General features: G+C 46.1%; 1 protein-coding gene across 5 annotated transcripts in view; it reads right to left on the bottom strand.

Annotated features, from left to right (window-relative positions):
- Positions 1–266: 266 nt before the first annotated feature.
- The window catches only part of LOC110074297 (ligand of Numb protein X 2), a 33,901-nt gene continuing 16,540 nt past the window's right edge, over positions 267–17,627 (bottom strand). For all 5 annotated transcript variants that reach the window (XM_020784334.3, XM_072981038.2, XM_020784335.3 and 2 more), the window contains exons 3-10: positions 13,619–13,845; positions 12,549–12,745; positions 11,592–11,960; positions 10,901–11,095; positions 9,363–9,537; positions 3,339–3,558; positions 2,905–3,063; positions 267–2,694 (exon numbers count right to left, since the gene is read on the bottom strand). In XM_020784334.3, the coding sequence (XP_020639993.3) occupies positions 2,559–2,694; positions 2,905–3,063; positions 3,339–3,558; positions 9,363–9,537; positions 10,901–11,095; positions 11,592–11,960; positions 12,549–12,745; positions 13,619–13,845 (1,678 nt within the window). In that variant the 3' untranslated portion in view covers positions 267–2,558. The remainder of the gene's footprint in view (positions 2,695–2,904; positions 3,064–3,338; positions 3,559–9,362; positions 9,538–10,900; positions 11,096–11,591; positions 11,961–12,548; positions 12,746–13,618; positions 13,846–17,627) is intronic.

Genomic DNA, 17,627 nt, shown 5'->3' with positions numbered 1-17,627 from the left:
GGTTGTGGGAAGAGTACAAATACTTCACACCAGATGGTATTTAATCTCAGCTGGATACTTGAGGTATTGCAGTACTTCAGAGCTTTGAAAATTAGAGACCGTTAAAGCTTAAAATGAATTCTCAATGAGAGACGTTCCTGCATCTGTCTTTTCTCCTAATTCAAAACAGATTGAAAGCCGGCTGGGGCAGAAACCTTGGAAGGAAGGGCAGCTGTGTTAGAAAGGCAGCCGCTTGCGGTCAGAATGAAAGACCCAAACACTTTCAGTAACTTCAGAATAATTTATAAATTGCATTAAAACAATGACAAATCTACTAAGAAGTTTCCAGACATTCTCTGGTGCAATGCAGCAGGCGAGAGCAAGACTTCCCGGTGATTGTCAAAGGCACCTTGAAATAAGACAACACCGGTTCAAGCAGCCATTTTCACCCCCTGCACTAGTAAAAGCTCTTTGTGTCCCTCTTTAAAATCATTGCAAGGGACAAACATTACAGAAGCCACAAAGGCTGTGGCCTGGAACCAGTCCGAGTCATCCTTAGCTGGACACCAGGCACAGGAAAAGGTGGATGGCCTTCAAAACCACCTTCACACATGACCATTTCTCCTCAATATGTATGCGGTGTCTGGGATCCATTTCCACGCACCAGCTACAGGACGTCCCCCTCATATATAACCATCACAAATGACCCATGGGTTCAAAATTATCACCGTTGTGGCACCAGCAACCGCTAGCCAGACAAAAATTAAACAACGGAGTTGCCACCTTTGATTTAAAGTTATTAATTACCTTTCTAGTTCTTCCGGTGTCTTCCCTCCCCTCCCTTTTAATTGGAGAGCCTGCACCGTGGGAAGATTGACCACGGCTGGCATTTTGCAAAGAGCTACTCTGATTTCAAAACTCATGGCTATAACAAGGCTGGGAAAAACAAACAGTTCATGCATCTAAGGATGCTTGGCAATGACATTCAGAAAGCCCCGATGGGGGTAATCTTTGCTGAACACGCCAGCCTGCAGAAAGGCTAAGGCAACAGTCACGCCACAGACTGCAAACAAAGGTTTGGTGGGCTGTTTTTCTTTTTTCTAGAGGGCTGTGGCTTTCAAACTGAAGAAAAGATGCCCAAGTACCTGAAAGCAGAAAAAAGGGAAAGAGAAGCTCTCTCAGCTAAAACTGACCGATCATCTTTGTGTCCACAAGCATTCAGAAGCAAGCTTAGGGCAGGTACAGGAATCAGCCAGTAAACTGTGAAACCATAAAAGGCGCCTGAACTAGTACAGTAGGGTTACGACTCAACACAATCGAGCCAATTCATTGCCTTTGAAACCCAGCCTGGAGTTATGATCGTTTGCAAGAGAATTTGACTTTACTAAAGTCAAAAGGCACTTCCAACCTACAGTCCTCTCAACACAAAGTTCACACACACACTGAGGATGATTTGCTGTTGCATGACGGATTAAAGGGGGCAGGCTGCAGAGTGGGGCAAGGAGAAAGGATAACGGAGGAGTGGGGAAATTCCTTGGTTTGGTTTCTTCAAAACGAGGTGAAATGGTTGCCCTGAACAGCTGCTTGGTCTCCCTCTTCCCCACCCGTTTCAGTAACAGCTTAATTATGCAAAACAGCAGGAAGACCCCCGTCTGGGTTTCCCAACGCCACTGGGATATGATTTCAAATTAAGCACTTTTCGAAAAGCTCTTTCCCTCCAGAGGATACTGGTCACCTGACAGGAAAACTACGGTGAACAAAAGGAAGGGTCCGCTCACCGTTCTTGACCCGTCAAACCAACATCCCGATTGGTTTGACGAGGAGTCAACAGCCTGGACCTGTGCGCCATTTTGTCTCTATTACATCTCCTTTGGTCCTAAGACTTGTTTACTCAAAGTCTTGCCGGACGGCTCCTCAGAGCCTCCATTGTAGGAACACTACCTGCCACTCTTGAAGCTCATTCACAAGAGCAAAAAAAATGGCCCAGTCTTAAAACAAACAGACAGCAGAGGACAAGCTTTACCTTGCACACTGAAAAACAGGGTAGGGCACGCTTGCAGATTGCATTCCTGTTCCACCTCCCAAGAGAAGGACTAGAAGCTGCTGCGAGACAACGTAAAGGCTACTGGCTGCGATGGTCAGTCAATACCTTTCAAGGCAACACCCAAGTTAAATATTTACCAACATCACTGAGAATCGCAAGGTGCCTAGCCCCACAAACGTTGCCTGTAACCGTGTGCCGCTTGTATCTGAGCAGGATTGAAAGAGGAATTCGGCAGGCACAGGCCGTGGTTCACAGCTCACCTACAGAAGGGCATGAGGGAGAAAAGAAGAATCAAAATGGCAGAACTCAAGTAGCTCACTGAGGATGGGTTCCACCGGCCAAAGGGCTGGGACGAAAAAATCAAGCTCCATCAGAAAGCGGAATTTGCCCTTGGCTGAAGAATCCCGGTGAAGGCCTTGAGAATGTTTGGCTTAGTCTGAAGGACTAAATCCTTGGTCAGTTCATCGTGTCAAAGCTTTGTCACTTGGTACTAAAGTAATTCCCAAATGGAACTTTGCGTCAAGAGTTTGTTATCTTACACGAGGCTACCAGGCCAGGAGACCACAGTAAGGGTGACTTTATTCCGTTGTTCCTTCAGCATGGGAATCAGCTCCCCGTTGCTCATTCCTACCGCAGACATGCCGTTGACGGCCACAATTTCATCCCCACACCTAGTGAAGAAAGAAGAAAGAGCGCCATCAGGATAAAGCTCTTCTCGGGTCACAAAGATTCCAGCAAAACTCAAGAGCGTGAAACACCAGTGATGTTGCTCAGCAAAAGGGCAGCACGTGCAGCTTGAATAAACCGCCAATGTTCAAAACAGGAGACAGATGAGCAAGCCTTGAGAAAAAAAAATCACTGTGTCTGTAATCTACACCTACTTCAGCCTTCTGTCCCGGAAGGCGGGTGTTCCAGGTACGATGGTCTTAATGAAGAACGGCTGGCTCCCTTTGCTTTCTTCAAATCCCCCAACGATGCTGAATCCCCAGCTCTCGGAGTTGCTTTTATGCAAGATAATATCTTGGCAGCAGTGGAGGTGGCTGAAAGAGAGCACCCCTTCCGTCAGAGAGTGTGCGGCTTGCCTTCCGTTTCTAATCCCCCCTTTGTGAGTCCAGACTGCTTACTAGCAGAGATTTATCTAGGACCTGGCTGGCTTTATCTCTCAAAAGGGTTCTCTTTATCTGGAATGGACAAAAATAAATCGCATAGCCCAACTTAACTGGCTCAAAACCTTAAGGGAGCGCAGGTCCCCAGAAGGCAGGGAGACCAAAGTCTCAGCCAGTTCCCATCCTATCCCCTTCTTCCCCAGAATTACCTGGGCAGCCCAAGCCACGTGATCCAAAGGGGGGCCCAGCTGAACCGATTTTCCCTGCTGTCAGGGGCCTCCAGAAATTCTGTTGCCTTCTCGGGGACCACGATTTCCAGGGCTTTCAGCACAACTGTATGCAAGGCCGCGTTTGACTTCAGGGCCGAGACGGCTTCGTCGTAGCTCAGAAAAGTCAAATTGACATTATTTATACTCAAAAGTATGTCTCCTGTTATGGGAAAAAAAGAGGGGGGGACAGATTGTAATTATCCTCTTTCTATATTAACACGTAACTCGCTGCTTTGGATAATGTTCAACGTTGTTACATACAGCACTGATGTTACCTGTCTGTCATGGGTTTGGAGGGAAAGTTCCATCCTATGGGGAGTGGAAGGCGGGACATCAGGAGGAGGGGCTGTACTGTATAAATATGCGAAGCGTATGTGGAGCGTGTGTAGAGATGCTGAGAGACACTGGGATGTGACGAAGCAGCAGCTGGGAAGAAGAAGCTGTTGTGGGAGTCTGTGTGTCAGACAGGGTACTTCTGTGTGTCAGAGTACCAACCTGATAGGTTCAGGTGTCTGTTGGTTAGCCAGAACTGATAGGTTCAGGGTCTGTGCTTTAAGTTAAGGGTTCTGTGTGAACCAAGCTGTATGTATGTATGAGTGAGAATAAGCCACGTTACTTTATCTTATTCACCTGATTGTTTATTTTTCCCTGTGTGTATTTAAATAAACCTTATTCTTTTTATTGTTTAAAAATCCATCCCTGGTCTGTGTGACTTCTTACAGGGAATGGTTGGTGGCAGCTTAGTGAAACTGTGTGACATATCCCAGTAGGTCTGGGTTTGTCACATTGATTGGTGTCCAGCGTGTGGGATACGACTGGTCCAGTTGTCCAGCGGTCCAGCGAAGCCTTGGCAAGTGTGCCCAGAGCAAGGGGGGTCTAGTCAGGGACAATCTGAGGCGCGTAGGTAATCTTCTAGGTGTACCTCAGGGGGAGGTGCGCTAGTGGAAGAACGTGCCAACTGGGGAGACTAGATTAGAGTGCTCTGAGGCAGCCTAGTTTTGGCGGGAAAAAGCTGAGGCAAAACTGCGTAGTAACAGTGAGCTAGCTTGCCAGCTGAGAGGCCCAGCAGAGGGGGGTAGGCTCTGACTCGATACTGTTGCAAGTTTAGTGCTGAAGAACAGCAGCCTAGGGAAAGCTGGTTCTGAGGCAAGAAAAAAAAAAGTGGTCGTTTTATTTTGAGGCTTGACTTTTAAAGCAGCCTGTTCTGAGGGGGGATTATGCCCTTGACTCGAAGCCAGATGGCCGAAATGAGTGAAGTGAAAGACCCCCAGATTGACCAAGGTTCTGAGGATGAATTTGGCTCAGTGCAGGGTGACAGCACAGTAGAGCAGAACCCAGAACTTAGAAAATTGCTCATAGCCCAACAGCATGAACTGAGGATGAGGCAATTTGAAGTGGAGGAAAGGTTAGAGAGAGAAAAAATGGAGGAAAGGGAAAGAGAGAAACAGCGGCAATTTGAACTAGAGAGAGAGAGAGAGAAAATTGCTCTGGAAAAAGAAAGAATGGCGTTTGAATTAAGAAAACTGGAACTGATGAACCAGAACAATAATAATAATAGGGATTCTGAGGGAGGCCAACTGTCTAAGGCTGACCTGAAGAAATTCCCTGTGTACCACAAGGGAGATTGTCCTGAGGTGTTCTTTTCCTTAGTGGAAAGAGCGTTTGTGGACTTCTCAGTGAGGGAAACTGAGAAGATGACCATCATGCGATCTTTAATCAGTGGTAGCCTGGCTGAGGTCTATGCCGAGATGCCTGAGGAACTGATGAAAGATTTTGCAGAGTTTAAAAAACTGGTGTTTGCCAGACATGGGATAAATGCAGAGCAGCTGAGACAAAGATTCAGGTCCCTCACCAAAAAACCAGAACAGACTTTTACCCAAGTGGGGGCCCAATTGGTGAGGCTGCTTGAGAAATGGCTATCGCAGGAGGGAACAGAGACCTATGAGCAGCTTAAAGACTTGATAGCACTGGAACAGTTCTATTCAGTCCTGCATGGGGAATTGAAATTCCAGGTGAGGGAAAGGAAACCGAAATCTGTGGCAGCAGCCGCAGAGATTGCAGATTTTATTTCCCAAATAAGAAAGCCCTTGGGTGAGGGGAAATCTGTAGGTAAACCCAAAGAAACCTACAGCAAGTACTCTCAGGGACCAGGGAAAAGCCAGCAAGGGGGAGGGGCCCATGGTGAAGGGAAGCCCTCAGACATGAAACAAAGACCTCAGATTTTGGAGGGAAAACCAAAACAAGATGAGAGAGAATCAAAATACACCAGAAAATGTTATTTCTGTCAGGGAAAGGGTCATCTAATCTCAGAGTGTGAGAAATTAAAGCAGCTAAAAGGAATGGTGCCTCAGAATTCTAGTGGGACCAAGCCAAAAGCTGTGTTCTGTGTCCAGAAAGAGCAAGGCTCAGGGTCACTGAGGGAGCCTGTTGCCATGGCTACTCAGTCTGGAACAGCTACCTCTGCTGATCAGGCGGAGGAAAATGGTCCTCTTGTGGAGGTAAAGCGCTGCTTGCTGGTAAAAACAGATTCTCAGTTGTTTGAGACAGCCGGGGTGGACGTAGGAATACTTGACCGTCAGTATAGGGGGCTGCGGGACACTTGTTCCCAGGTAACCCTGTGCCATCCAGATATTATTCCTAGGGAGTTTATAATCCCAAATGAGAGCATAAAGGTGGCAGGGATTGAGGGGCAGGTAATCTCTCTGCCAGTAGCAGAGGTACCTGTCAACTTTCAAGGCTGGAGGGGGGTTTGGCGGCTAGCAATTTCATCGACTCTGCCAGCAGCCGTGCTCGTGGGAAATGACCTGGCTGAACATGTGAAACGGGTGCTAGTGATTACACGCTCACAAGCCACCACGGGGACAGTTCAGGGGGGTAATGATGAGCCAGAGACGGAAGCAGAGGGGAGTTCAGAAGCTGTGGTGGAAACCTTAACCACAGACAGCAGATTTGGACAGGAGCAAAAGGCAGACGCCACTCTCCAAAAGTGTTTTGAACAGGTGACTGACGCCCAGCTAACACCTGAAACCCCAGTGAGATTTCTGGAGAAAAAGGGGATTTTATATAGAGAGACCCTGAGGAATATCTCAAAAGGGGGAGATGGGATCAGAAGTCAGCTGGTGGTACCTGAAAAGTATCGCCCCATGATCTTACAAAGGGGGCACTCTGACATGTTTGCTGCACACTTAGGGGTGAAAGGGCCCCTTGATTTGATCAAGCAAGATTGGGAGCCGATCACCCAGGATGACCCACAAGACGTTGTGACATACATAGACACCTTGATGAATGACCTAAGGAGAAATCTAGAGCTGGCAGCAGAAAACCTGCAAGCTCAGAAGGTCAGACAGAAAACATGGTATGACCACAAAGCTAGAGAGAGGCACTTTGACCCAGGGGAGGAAGTGCTTTGGCTTAGGCCCTGCAGAGAGAACAAACTGCAGCTCAAATGGGCAGGACCATATAGGGTCATTTCCAAGATGTCAGACCTGAACTACCTAATAGAGCAGGAGGAGAACCAAGCAAGGAGGGTGGTTCATGTGAATGCCCTAAAACCCTACTACAGAGGGGAACAGAGGGTTTTATTCGCGATAAAAGCAGCTGAGAGTGAGGAAGCTGAATTACCCTTCTGGGAGGGTAGAGGGGAAGTAAAATACAACCCAGAGGAGGTAAAGATCAGTCCTGCACTCACCCAAGACCAGCAGCAAGAACTAAAAATGCTGCTTAGTAAATATCAACAGGTGTTTTCCAACAAGCCGGGGATAGTGAAGGGAGTGATGCATCGGATCCACACAGGGGATGCACCCCCGCAGGCAGTATCCCCATACCGAGTAACGGGACCCTATAGGGACAAGGTGCGGAAGGAGCTGGACGAAATGCTGAGGGAGAACATAATCGTCCCCTCTTCTAGTCCTTGGTCCTCTCCGATAGTCCTTGTGGACAAGCCTGATGGGAGCATTAGGTTTTGTGTCGATTACAGGAAATTAAACCGTGTAACCACTCCTGATGCCTACCCAATGCCCAGGCTAGACAACCTGATTGAAACCATAGGGGGTTGTCGGTTCATCTCATCATTGGACCTGGTAAAGGGATATTGGCAATTAAGAATTGATCCCAGGGATCAAGAAAAGACTGCCTTTTGCAGCCCTTTTGGTCTCTATGAGTTTCGAGTCCTGAGCTTTGGTCTCAGAAATGCACCAGCCACATTCCAAAGGCTGATGGACCAGACCTTGGCAGGGCTCAGTGACTTTACAGTGGCCTACATTGACGACATAGGGATCTTCAGTAATACCTGGGAAGATCACCTGATACACCTAGAGTTAGTGCTGCAGAGGTTAAGTGCAGCAGGGCTAACAGTAAAGGCCAGCAAGTGTCAGCTGGGTAGCCCAGAAATAAAATACTTGGGTCACATGGTAGGGGGAGGAGTGATAAAACCCCTGGAGGCCAAAATAGAAGCTGTTCGTGATTGGCCTAGACCCAACACCAAGAAAAAAGTCAAATCATTTCTTGGGTTGGTGGGCTACTACAGAAAGTTCATCCCGAGGTTTAGCGAGATTGCGGCTCCGCTGACCGATCTGACGAGGAAGAAGGCTGATGACCGCATCCCGTGGACCAGCGACTGTGAGGCGGCGTTCCAGAGGTTGAAGGAGGCGTTAATCAACTATCCTGTCCTGCGTGCTCCAGACTTCGACCGGGAGTTCATCATCTACACCGATGCGTCTAACAGCGGGGTAGGAGCAGTTCTGTGCCAGGAGGATGAGAATGGTGACCAGCATCCGGTGTCCTACCTGAGTAGGAAACTTCAAAAAGGTGAGAGACATTTGGCAACCGTGGAGAAGGAGTGTTTGGCCATAGTCTACGCGATCCAGAAGGCCAAGCCTTACATCTGGGGAAGACATTTTATTCTGTGTACTGACCATTCGCCATTGCAATGGTTAAAGACAATGAAAACCCACAATAGCAAACTTATGAGGTGGGCTTTAAACCTACAGGACTATGACTTTGAAGTGAAAGTGGTCAGAGGGTCAGTGAACTGTGTTGCTGACGCCTTATCAAGAAGACCTGAAGATTGAAGACGGCGAAAGAACATGGACTATGTGTATATAATGATGACACAAAGGTTAAATGTACCTGGTTTTGAATTTGGTTTGTAAGAATAAAGGTAAATTGATGTAATGTATATGGTAAATGTTTAAATGCCTATTTGCTATGGTTTAACTTAGAATGTAAGTATAAGTAAGTATAATATGGTATGTATAACTGTTGTTGTGTATTTTATTCAGGTTGTTTTTTGGTGAAAAGCACCTTAGCTTTCCCCCTACAAAACAACTTATAAAGAGGGGAGGTGTTACATACAGCACTGATGTTACCTGTCTGTCATGGGTTTGGAGGGAAAGTTCCATCCTATGGGGAGTGGAAGGCGGGACATCAGGAGGAGGGGCTGTACTGTATAAATATGCGAAGCGTATGTGGAGCGTGTGTAGAGATGCTGAGAGACACTGGGATGTGACGAAGCAGCAGCTGGGAAGAAGAAGCTGTTGTGGGAGTCTGTGTGTCAGACAGGGTACTTCTGTGTGTCAGAGTACCAACCTGATAGGTTCAGGTGTCTGTTGGTTAGCCAGAACTGATAGGTTCAGGGTCTGTGCTTTAAGTTAAGGGTTCTGTGTGAACCAAGCTGTATGTATGTATGAGTGAGAATAAGCCACGTTACTTTATCTTATTCACCTGATTGTTTATTTTTCCCTGTGTGTATTTAAATAAACCTTATTCTTTTTATTGTTTAAAAATCCATCCCTGGTCTGTGTGACTTCTTACAGGGAATGGTTGGTGGCAGCTTAGTGTAACTGTGTGGCAGATCCCAGTAGGTCTGGGTTTGTCACAAACGTCACATCTGCATTAATTACACAGTACTCTGTTTTCTCAGTGACAGTTCAGGTGCTAATTAAAAAAAATCTAAAGGCATCTTACCTTTCTTAATCCGACCATCCCTGTAAAGGCATCCGATAGGCTGTACACTGGTGACATAAAGAGGGAGTTTATTTTTAACATCCCTTCCACCTCCTATCGTTATTCCCAGGGATTCTTTTGGCTCTTTTTTAATGGTGACGATCTTCTCCTGGCTGAGGTATCCTTGAGGGAGTGCCTGATGTGGAGGACAGGGGGGAAAAAAAATCCTGTAGGTCAATCATGTGTTTGCTGCTCCTAACAAAGCAGAACTACCAACCTTCATATGGTACGTTTCACCTCTTTCTGGCCAGGACAACATAACCAATCAATGTGGAAATATTCAGAGATCGTAAATTTTTTTTTTTTTACAATGTTAGAATAAATCCCACCGGAAATTCTGAAAGCTGCCAGACACATTCAGTGCGGAGACAGACACCTTTTTTTAAAAAAAACATTTACAGGAGAATGTTTCAAATGGAACAAGGAGAAGAAGTGCTCATATTATCCATTGGAAGCTGCCACCTTGCAAAATAATAGCATTTGCCAGTTGTGGGCCCTTATTTCGTTGACTTAGCTGATGCACAAGGTGGGCAGATCCTCAGGTTAGAAAGAAAAAAGCCTGAAGGGATGAAGAATACAAGAAAAAGCACCAACCAGAGATGGGAGCCCAAAACAGGTCAACAAAGCCTGAGCATGCTCAGTAGGTGGGAGAAGGCTAAATCAACGAGATGGGGTAGGTGTAACAGCCAGTAACAGCATCCAGATTCTGAAAATCTTTCCCCATAATGATGGCCACTCTAATAAAGTGACAAAAACTTAACACTTTCCTGATATTCATCGGTCTTAAATCACTGCTGCCCTTTTTATGATTATGTTTCTTTTTCTTGCATTTTTAATCTGACAGCTGCTGAAAGAAACCTTCCATAGGACTGGAAAGCGACTTCAAAAATTCTAAGATAATAGTAACTGAATAAATCACGACATTGTGTATGTAACTCCTACGAAGCCTTCAGTTCATAATGGCCCTGGTGGCAGCAACGTCTTATAAACACAAAGGCCGGTTAATGCAACACACTCATAAAAACCTCCCAATTTTCAAATTATGCATCAAGGGTTCCTTACCCAGCTCTGTGAAGTTATGAGAGGGGGACAAACATCACAGTTAATACGTGTGTGTGTGTGTGGGTGTGTGTGTGGGTGTGGGTGTGGGTGTGTGGGTGTGTGGGTGTGGGTGTGTGTGTATCATGCACAAGCCACTTAAGAAGAGCAATAAACTACCTGAGAAATTGAAAGCTACAAGAGACAAACGTTTTCTTCCCCTATATGCCAGCTTCAGTATAGAACAATCTCCCAAAGATGGTCATTTGAATGACAAGCTGTCCATTTCCCACTTTCAACACGAGAACAGTCAGCAAGTACAGTTCTTTTAGAGATGAAAACCGGGATCTACAGGTAGCTGCCAAAATCTAGTACAATGCTGGCAGAGCATTGCATACTCAAATGGAAAAGAAAGTAAGCCAACATCAAACCTCAAACGAGAATGTAATCGCAAGGTCTACCTTCTGATAGCTGGATTTTCGCCGATAGTGAATCTGCTCCGGTCTCCTGCGACGGTGCACGGGGCTTCCCCCTCCGCTGCTGCTGCTGCTACTACTGCTGTTGCTCGTGCTTAAGGCGCCACCGTCTTCAACAGCATCCGAGAGCTGCCCACCAGACTGGCGGAGAACCACAAAGTTGACTCTGGCTTCGCTGGTCTGCAGGAAAAAAAAGCCCAAAAGAAGGGGAATTTTCAGACAGGACACTTTAAGACCCAGATTAGGTCATCGGAGTTTCAGAGCCCCCAGAGTGGATCCCCTGGGAAAGTTCCAAGGCACCAGCTGAAGCTACCCTTGTTACTGGTCAACGTCTTGGGGCCAGTTTTAAAGGATGCCTCCAAATTCCTAAGCATCTTCAAAGCTCTTTCCCCTCCAAATCACCTGGAAAAAGGAGATGGTGATGCATGGAACCTCATGCCAACATCAATCTCAAAAGGTACACAATACAGAAATGCACCTATTTATCAGAGCAATAAGCACGATCGTATCAGTAGAGTTAGTGTCGTGTTGTTGTTTTTTACATTCACATTATTTTTTCCTTCAGTTTTGGATCTGAGCTGCTGGATTTCACTAATCTTTGAAGCATTTTATCCCACTGTGGAGTGGAACCAAAGGAGTTTGCAGACCCCCTGGTTGCTCCCCGCCATAAAGTTACCTGAATTATGTGTGCTGCTGCTTCAGGTGTTCCCTGGCGTAGATCCTGCCCGTTTATAGAAAGGACTTTATCATTCTGACAGAGCTTCCCGTTTTTGGCTGCCAAGCCTCCATCTAACAAATCCAAAACAAAAATCCCTGGCTCGTCTGTCTTCCTGATCAGTTTGATGCCGAGAGGTTCAGACCGGTCTCTCTTTACAAGAGTAACATGGATCACTCGCTGGTTTATTGTAGGACTGGAATCCGGTTGCCCCGTCTTGGTGACAAATCCCTTCTCTTGGAGCACAATGAGGTGGAGCACAGCGCAGGGCTGGCGCAGTAAGGAAAGAGCTTGGCAGTGCGTCACACTGCTTACGTTGAGTCCGTTTACCTTGGAAGAGGACAAAAACAACACGTGGATCAGAATACGGTTCGACACATGTGTTACCCTTCTCAACCGAAGGCAGAAGACAGACAGGAACAGTTTTCTTCAAGAATCTGCTGTGACTTGCAGCTCAATGAAAAGCCAAATAACAAGTATTGAGACCTGTGGCATTAGGGAGGACTACAGATTGGGTCAGTCGCCACTGTGCATTCTAACCACAGAAGACAGAAAGACAGCATGGTCGAGGAAGGTCACAGGGGGCTCTTGTCAAGGTTAAAACAAAATCAGATCACAATACATACTGCAGTGCATCCTTGTTTCCCTCCTCCACATTTAGCACAAAAGCACAAAAAAGGATGCTAACAATGACATCCGTTTGTTAATGAACTGCGACAATGACACAAGCGCAATATAAATCTAAAGGTACAGGCTTGTTCATTCTACACACATTCTTCACATAGCTTCCTGCCTATGCCCCTTCTCTTGGATGGCCTCCGTTGAAACTCAAAATCAACAAACCGATCACTGACGCTTCAATGGACAGGTAAGTAACCTAGAACGGCATGCCGAGCCCTCTCAGTATTGCAAACCTACCTCCAGGATATGGTCTCCCGGTGCAATTCTTCCATCCACAGCAACCACTGAATCTGGAAGAACTTCCTGGACAACAACATTGCCAAGAGGTGTGTCTTTCCCCCCAACTATTCGCATCCCGAGTTCCTCCTCGGGGTCTTCTCGGTGAATTTCAATGGCATTCGTCTCTGCTACAAGGCTAGCCCTTTGGGGTAAATCTGATGGCAAGAAAGTGGAGAGGAGACACACATGAAGGCAGTTCAAGTCTTGAATCCTTTAGCGACCGCCACCTCTTGCTACTCTACACTTCCGCATGTGAAACAAAACTCAAAGTTCCCCACTTGTTTGTCATATTTTTCTTCATCCCTTGCAATTTTTGATTGCCGCTGCAGCAACAGGTACAAAGGTATCTCAGAAAGCACAGCTTTATCTTCTTGCTTCATCCGTGTATATAAATTGTACAAATACAGTGCGGGGAACTGTGCTTATTATGAAGAGAAATTAATACAGTATATTAACAATAAGCAGAGAGCTGTTTGCATTCTATATTCCCTGTTAACTGAAAATGCTGCATTCAAGAAATTAAGGATTATTAAATTATGCAGTCCCTAGGAACTCTGCAAACTAAGCATCTCTGACTGTCTTTTATTTTACATAATTTATTCTGGCCTCCTTATTCGCGAGATGGAACTAAAAGCAATGCAAAGCACTGAAAACGCCTCTCCAGCCATTAGAAATCTAACTGAGGCTACTCTTTGCCTTTTTTTTCCCAACATGATCAAAGCACAATTTATAGATACAAGGATGAAAAACGTGTTTGTTTGTTTTTTAAAAAGACAATAAAAAAAGCAAGGTTCTTACAAAATTGTCTACTATACCCAATAGAATATTCGGTGGACTCAGAGAACCACAGGCCCAACAGCACCCTGTTACAAAACCCTTTCATTTTTTTTAATCAGTCAAACGTGCTCTTGGGAGGGAAATTCGGAGTGATTCCTGCAAAACAGCCTGCTTTCTGCCAGGGAGGTCTAACAAAGGCCCGCTTTGCTTTCTCTGGGTGCAGAATTCAGACAGGAAAAAACACTGCTCACCTTCTTCACTCCCATCAAAGGCTGGATTAACCATCCCAGGTTCCGGGGTCTCCAGCGAGTCAACGGCAGGAACGGAGCTGCCAGACACCACGGGCGGCGCGCTGCTGCACCCTCCCAGTTCTTTCACCGAGTTTGCTTCCGGTCTTGAAAGAGAATCGGGCTTCGAATTGGGGCAAGGATTCTTTTTCCGCTCTATCTGAGCTTTGTACTTTTTGAAGCCGGGACACCTGTAGGAGAAGAGGGGGGGAAAGTTTGAAGGGAGAGGCATGCAGCTCTTATGATACAGCAGATTAGATGCACACCAAGAAAATGGGGTGCTCCCGAGTTCTCTCAGCCATTCATTCGGCTTCCGCAGCTGGCCTGGGGCAGAGGAGGGATGCCTCTCTTTAATTTTCTCATGCATAATGCAGATCGCATGGTGAACGAGAGCAATCTGTTTGCTAAATGGGGAGGAGGAACGCGAAACAGAAAGGCAAAACTCTTATTAAATTATTTGCTAATTGCCATTTCCAATATACAGCACTTTTAATGCACATGGAAATAATTGGACTTGCGTAGAATTCAACAATAAGATGTGTGAAATAAGCCCATGACTAACCTAGGCCTTTATACTGCCCATCTAGATCAGAGGTCATCAACCCCCGGTCCGTGGCCCAGTGCCGGTCCAATGGCCTGAGCCGGGCCGGGCTGCGTACAGACCTCCCGCCCCTCCTGCATGCACTCCCCTCCCCACAGCTGCTTTGTGCATGCGCACACGTGCCAGCCCTGGCACGAGTGCTCCCCTACCCCTTCATGCATGCGCCCAAGTGCCCACGCAAAGGGGTGGGCAGGTGTGCAGGCGCTCTCGCGCATGTACAAAGGGGTGGGGGAGCACTCACACTGGTGCTGGCGGGCACGCGGGCGCTCCCCCACCTCTTCATGCATGTGCCCAAAAAACAACGCGAGCGCGGGGGGCTGCCCCACCTTCCTTAGAGGTTCTGCCGGTCCGCTGTCCCAAAAAGGTTGGGGACCACTAGTGTAGACGAATCTACTCAGTGTGGTTTATAGTCCAAAAAACCAATAAAATTAAAAACATCAATTAAAAAAAACAACAAGCAAACATAACCCAAGATGGAAAAACCAGGGGAAGAAATTAAGTAATGTCAGGAGGGAAGGCCTGCCTGAAGAGCCAGGTCTTCAGTTTATTCTTAAACTTTCCCAGCGAGGGAGCCAGGCAGATCTCAGGGGGAAGGATGTTCCAAAGGCCAAGGGGCCACCACCGAGAAGGCCCAGTTTCTAGTTTTTTCCTTCTGGATCTCTCTCAGAGTTAAGCCTCCTCAGCCTGGCTAGAACGAGTGACACGGGTAGAACTAGGTGGAAGAAGGTGCTCTGACAGGTAGAATTCAAGAGGTGTCATGTCTATAATGAATGTGTGAACGTGCATTCTGCTCTAAGAAAGAATATGTAAATTATATCTACAGTTTCAGTGATATCAACTTCGTTCAGCTCAAGGATGCTTTACCAACTCTTAAGGTCTCTCCGAGATAGACAGAGAAGAAACAAGAGCTCCAGTTGACAGCTAAAAGAAGCATCGGAGCTCAGCAATTTGGTGGGAAGAGAGACACAGCTTGTTGGTACCACTCGGATGGCACGAAATTCCATTCATCTTAACAACGAACTTTGCTTTGCTTTTCTTCCTATGTCTGTCGCCAGGACTGCCCCAAAACCACCAACACAAACACGGCTATCAACGGAAGCCATCAGGGCAATTAAGTACCTTTTCACAAAAGAAAATATCGCAAGAACAAACTGGAATCATGTTCTTATTTTAATTAAATATCCACAAGGTTGCAGTCAACGACTGCTTCTCTCCGTCAACGGCCTTCTGCCAGCTCCTCCCATCTGGATGAACTCCCAAGTTTCTTTCCTCAAGAGAGATTCTGGTTCCCTCCTGAATCTGTTGGGTTTCAGTCTCTTCTAAGATTAATATGCAATAAGACATTTTAAAAGGGTCATAATAGGACTTAGAAAGCAAGTCCTGTGCAAATATGAATGTAGCCTAATAGGAGACAACAATGTGAGTGGCTCATGGAGAAACAACACCTCTGAGGAGGACTGCCCATACTCAAAGGGTCTAGTCTTCTAAACTCTGAACTGAGGAGCTATTTTTCAAAACAACAACTAGTGGATATGCCGCTTGGAAGAAGTAAGAATAGCTAACATGGTCTTAGTCAACGGTTCCCCTTGACATTTAGTCCAGTCGTGTCCCACTCTAGGGAGCAGTGCTCATCCCCATCTCCAAGCCGTAGAGCCAGCGTTTGTCTGTAGACAGTTTCCGTGGTCACGTGGCCAGTGCGACTAGACACAGAACGCCGTGACCTTCCCACCAAGGTGGTCCCTATTTATCTACTCGCATTTTTTGCATTTTTCCATGCTTTTGAATGGCTAGGTTGGCAGGAGCTCACTCCGTCGCATGGATTCGATCTCACGACAGCTGGTCTTCTGACCTTGCAGCACAGCGGCTTCTGCGGTTTAACCCGCAGCGCCACCATGTCCCTAATATTGTCTTAGTTGACTAAAAGATTACAGTGGTGCCCCGCATAATGCGCGCCCCGTTTAACGAAGAATCCGCATAGCGATGGCTTTTTTGCAATCACAAAAGCGATCGTATTGCGATGTTTCAAATGGTAAAACATCGCTTTGCGACGATCGGTAAGCTGTTTCGCTTACCGATTTTTGCATAGCGGTGTTTTTTCTAACAGCTGATCGGCGGTTCCAAAATGGCCGCCGGGTAAAAAATGGCCGCCTGCAGTGTTTTTGCACCCTTTCTTTGCTTACTGGGCAGCGAAAATGGAGGATTTTTGCATAACGGTGAGTTTTTTGCCCATAGGAACGCATTAAACGTGTTTTAATGCATTCCTATGGGCTTTTTTGTTCCGCATAGCGACGAATCCGTATAGCGACGATTTTTCCGGAACGGATTATCGTCGCTATGCGATAATCCGTACCGGAAAAATTGTCACTATGTGGGGCACCACTGTATTTACATTTTGTCAAGAAGGAGAAAGTAAATCAGAGAGTCTAAACTTTTGTTTTACCTTTGAATTGGATCGGTAATGCTGTTTTGACACGTTATGCATTGTTTGGTGCGGTTGTCATTTTAATCGGCCATGTGTTTATCTCTTTTAAATCCATAAATGAATTCAAAAATCCTCTATGTTTTTGTAATATTATCATCAATATTTACAATGGAATAGGAGAGTATGACTCCTCTGAATTGGTATACTGTATTCGCACAGGGCTTTTTTTTTTTGGAAATATCGCTCAAACGTTTTTAAAAAGTGACTATTTTCCCAGCACAGCTGCCATTGAGTCATTTTTCGTTCTAGTTGACCAACAGCATCAACCTACTGGCTGCATCTTCAGTGTGATTTACTGAATGTTTTTTGCTCAAACCCACCAACAAGAAACTAAGGTTGCTCTCTCATTTGTATTAAAGTCAAGATATGTTTAGTACCTAATAATATAGATTACTTAGCTGGTTGGATAACTCAATGAGTTAAGTATCTGGCTGTGGAGCAGAAGTTAAAGAGTTCAATTCCCCACTTGTGCCTTCTGGGAGAAGAGCCAGCCTGGGTGGCCTTGGGCAAGCTGCACCGTCCCCAGAAATGCCACCAGAAGAAAGGAATGAGAAACCATTTCTGAGTATCCTCTACCAAGGAAACCCTGAAAAGGGTGATCAAAAGTCAGAACTGACCTGATGGCCCTTTATGGCTATTATGAAGACAGATAACTTACACTAGTATACAGATTATATAATACAGTACATCTGTGTAAGTACACTTCAAAGGCAATCTATTCTTGACCAAGGAACAATAGCATGTTTCAATAGCATGTTTCCATCACAACCGCTCACAATACAAGCCACATGTGCTGCCAGGGCAGTGTGATTTAAAGGGTGGAAATTTAAAAACACCGATTCTATCTCTGTGAGGAGAAAGGCAGGGCAATCCTGAAAGTAAGCTAGCAA

Source organism: Pogona vitticeps, chromosome 11 (assembly GCF_051106095.1).
Source record: "Pogona vitticeps strain Pit_001003342236 chromosome 11, PviZW2.1, whole genome shotgun sequence".
NCBI lineage: Eukaryota > Metazoa > Chordata > Lepidosauria > Squamata > Agamidae > Pogona > Pogona vitticeps.
Note: the sequence above shows the minus strand (reverse complement) of the source record. Positions and strands in the feature narration are given on the sequence as shown.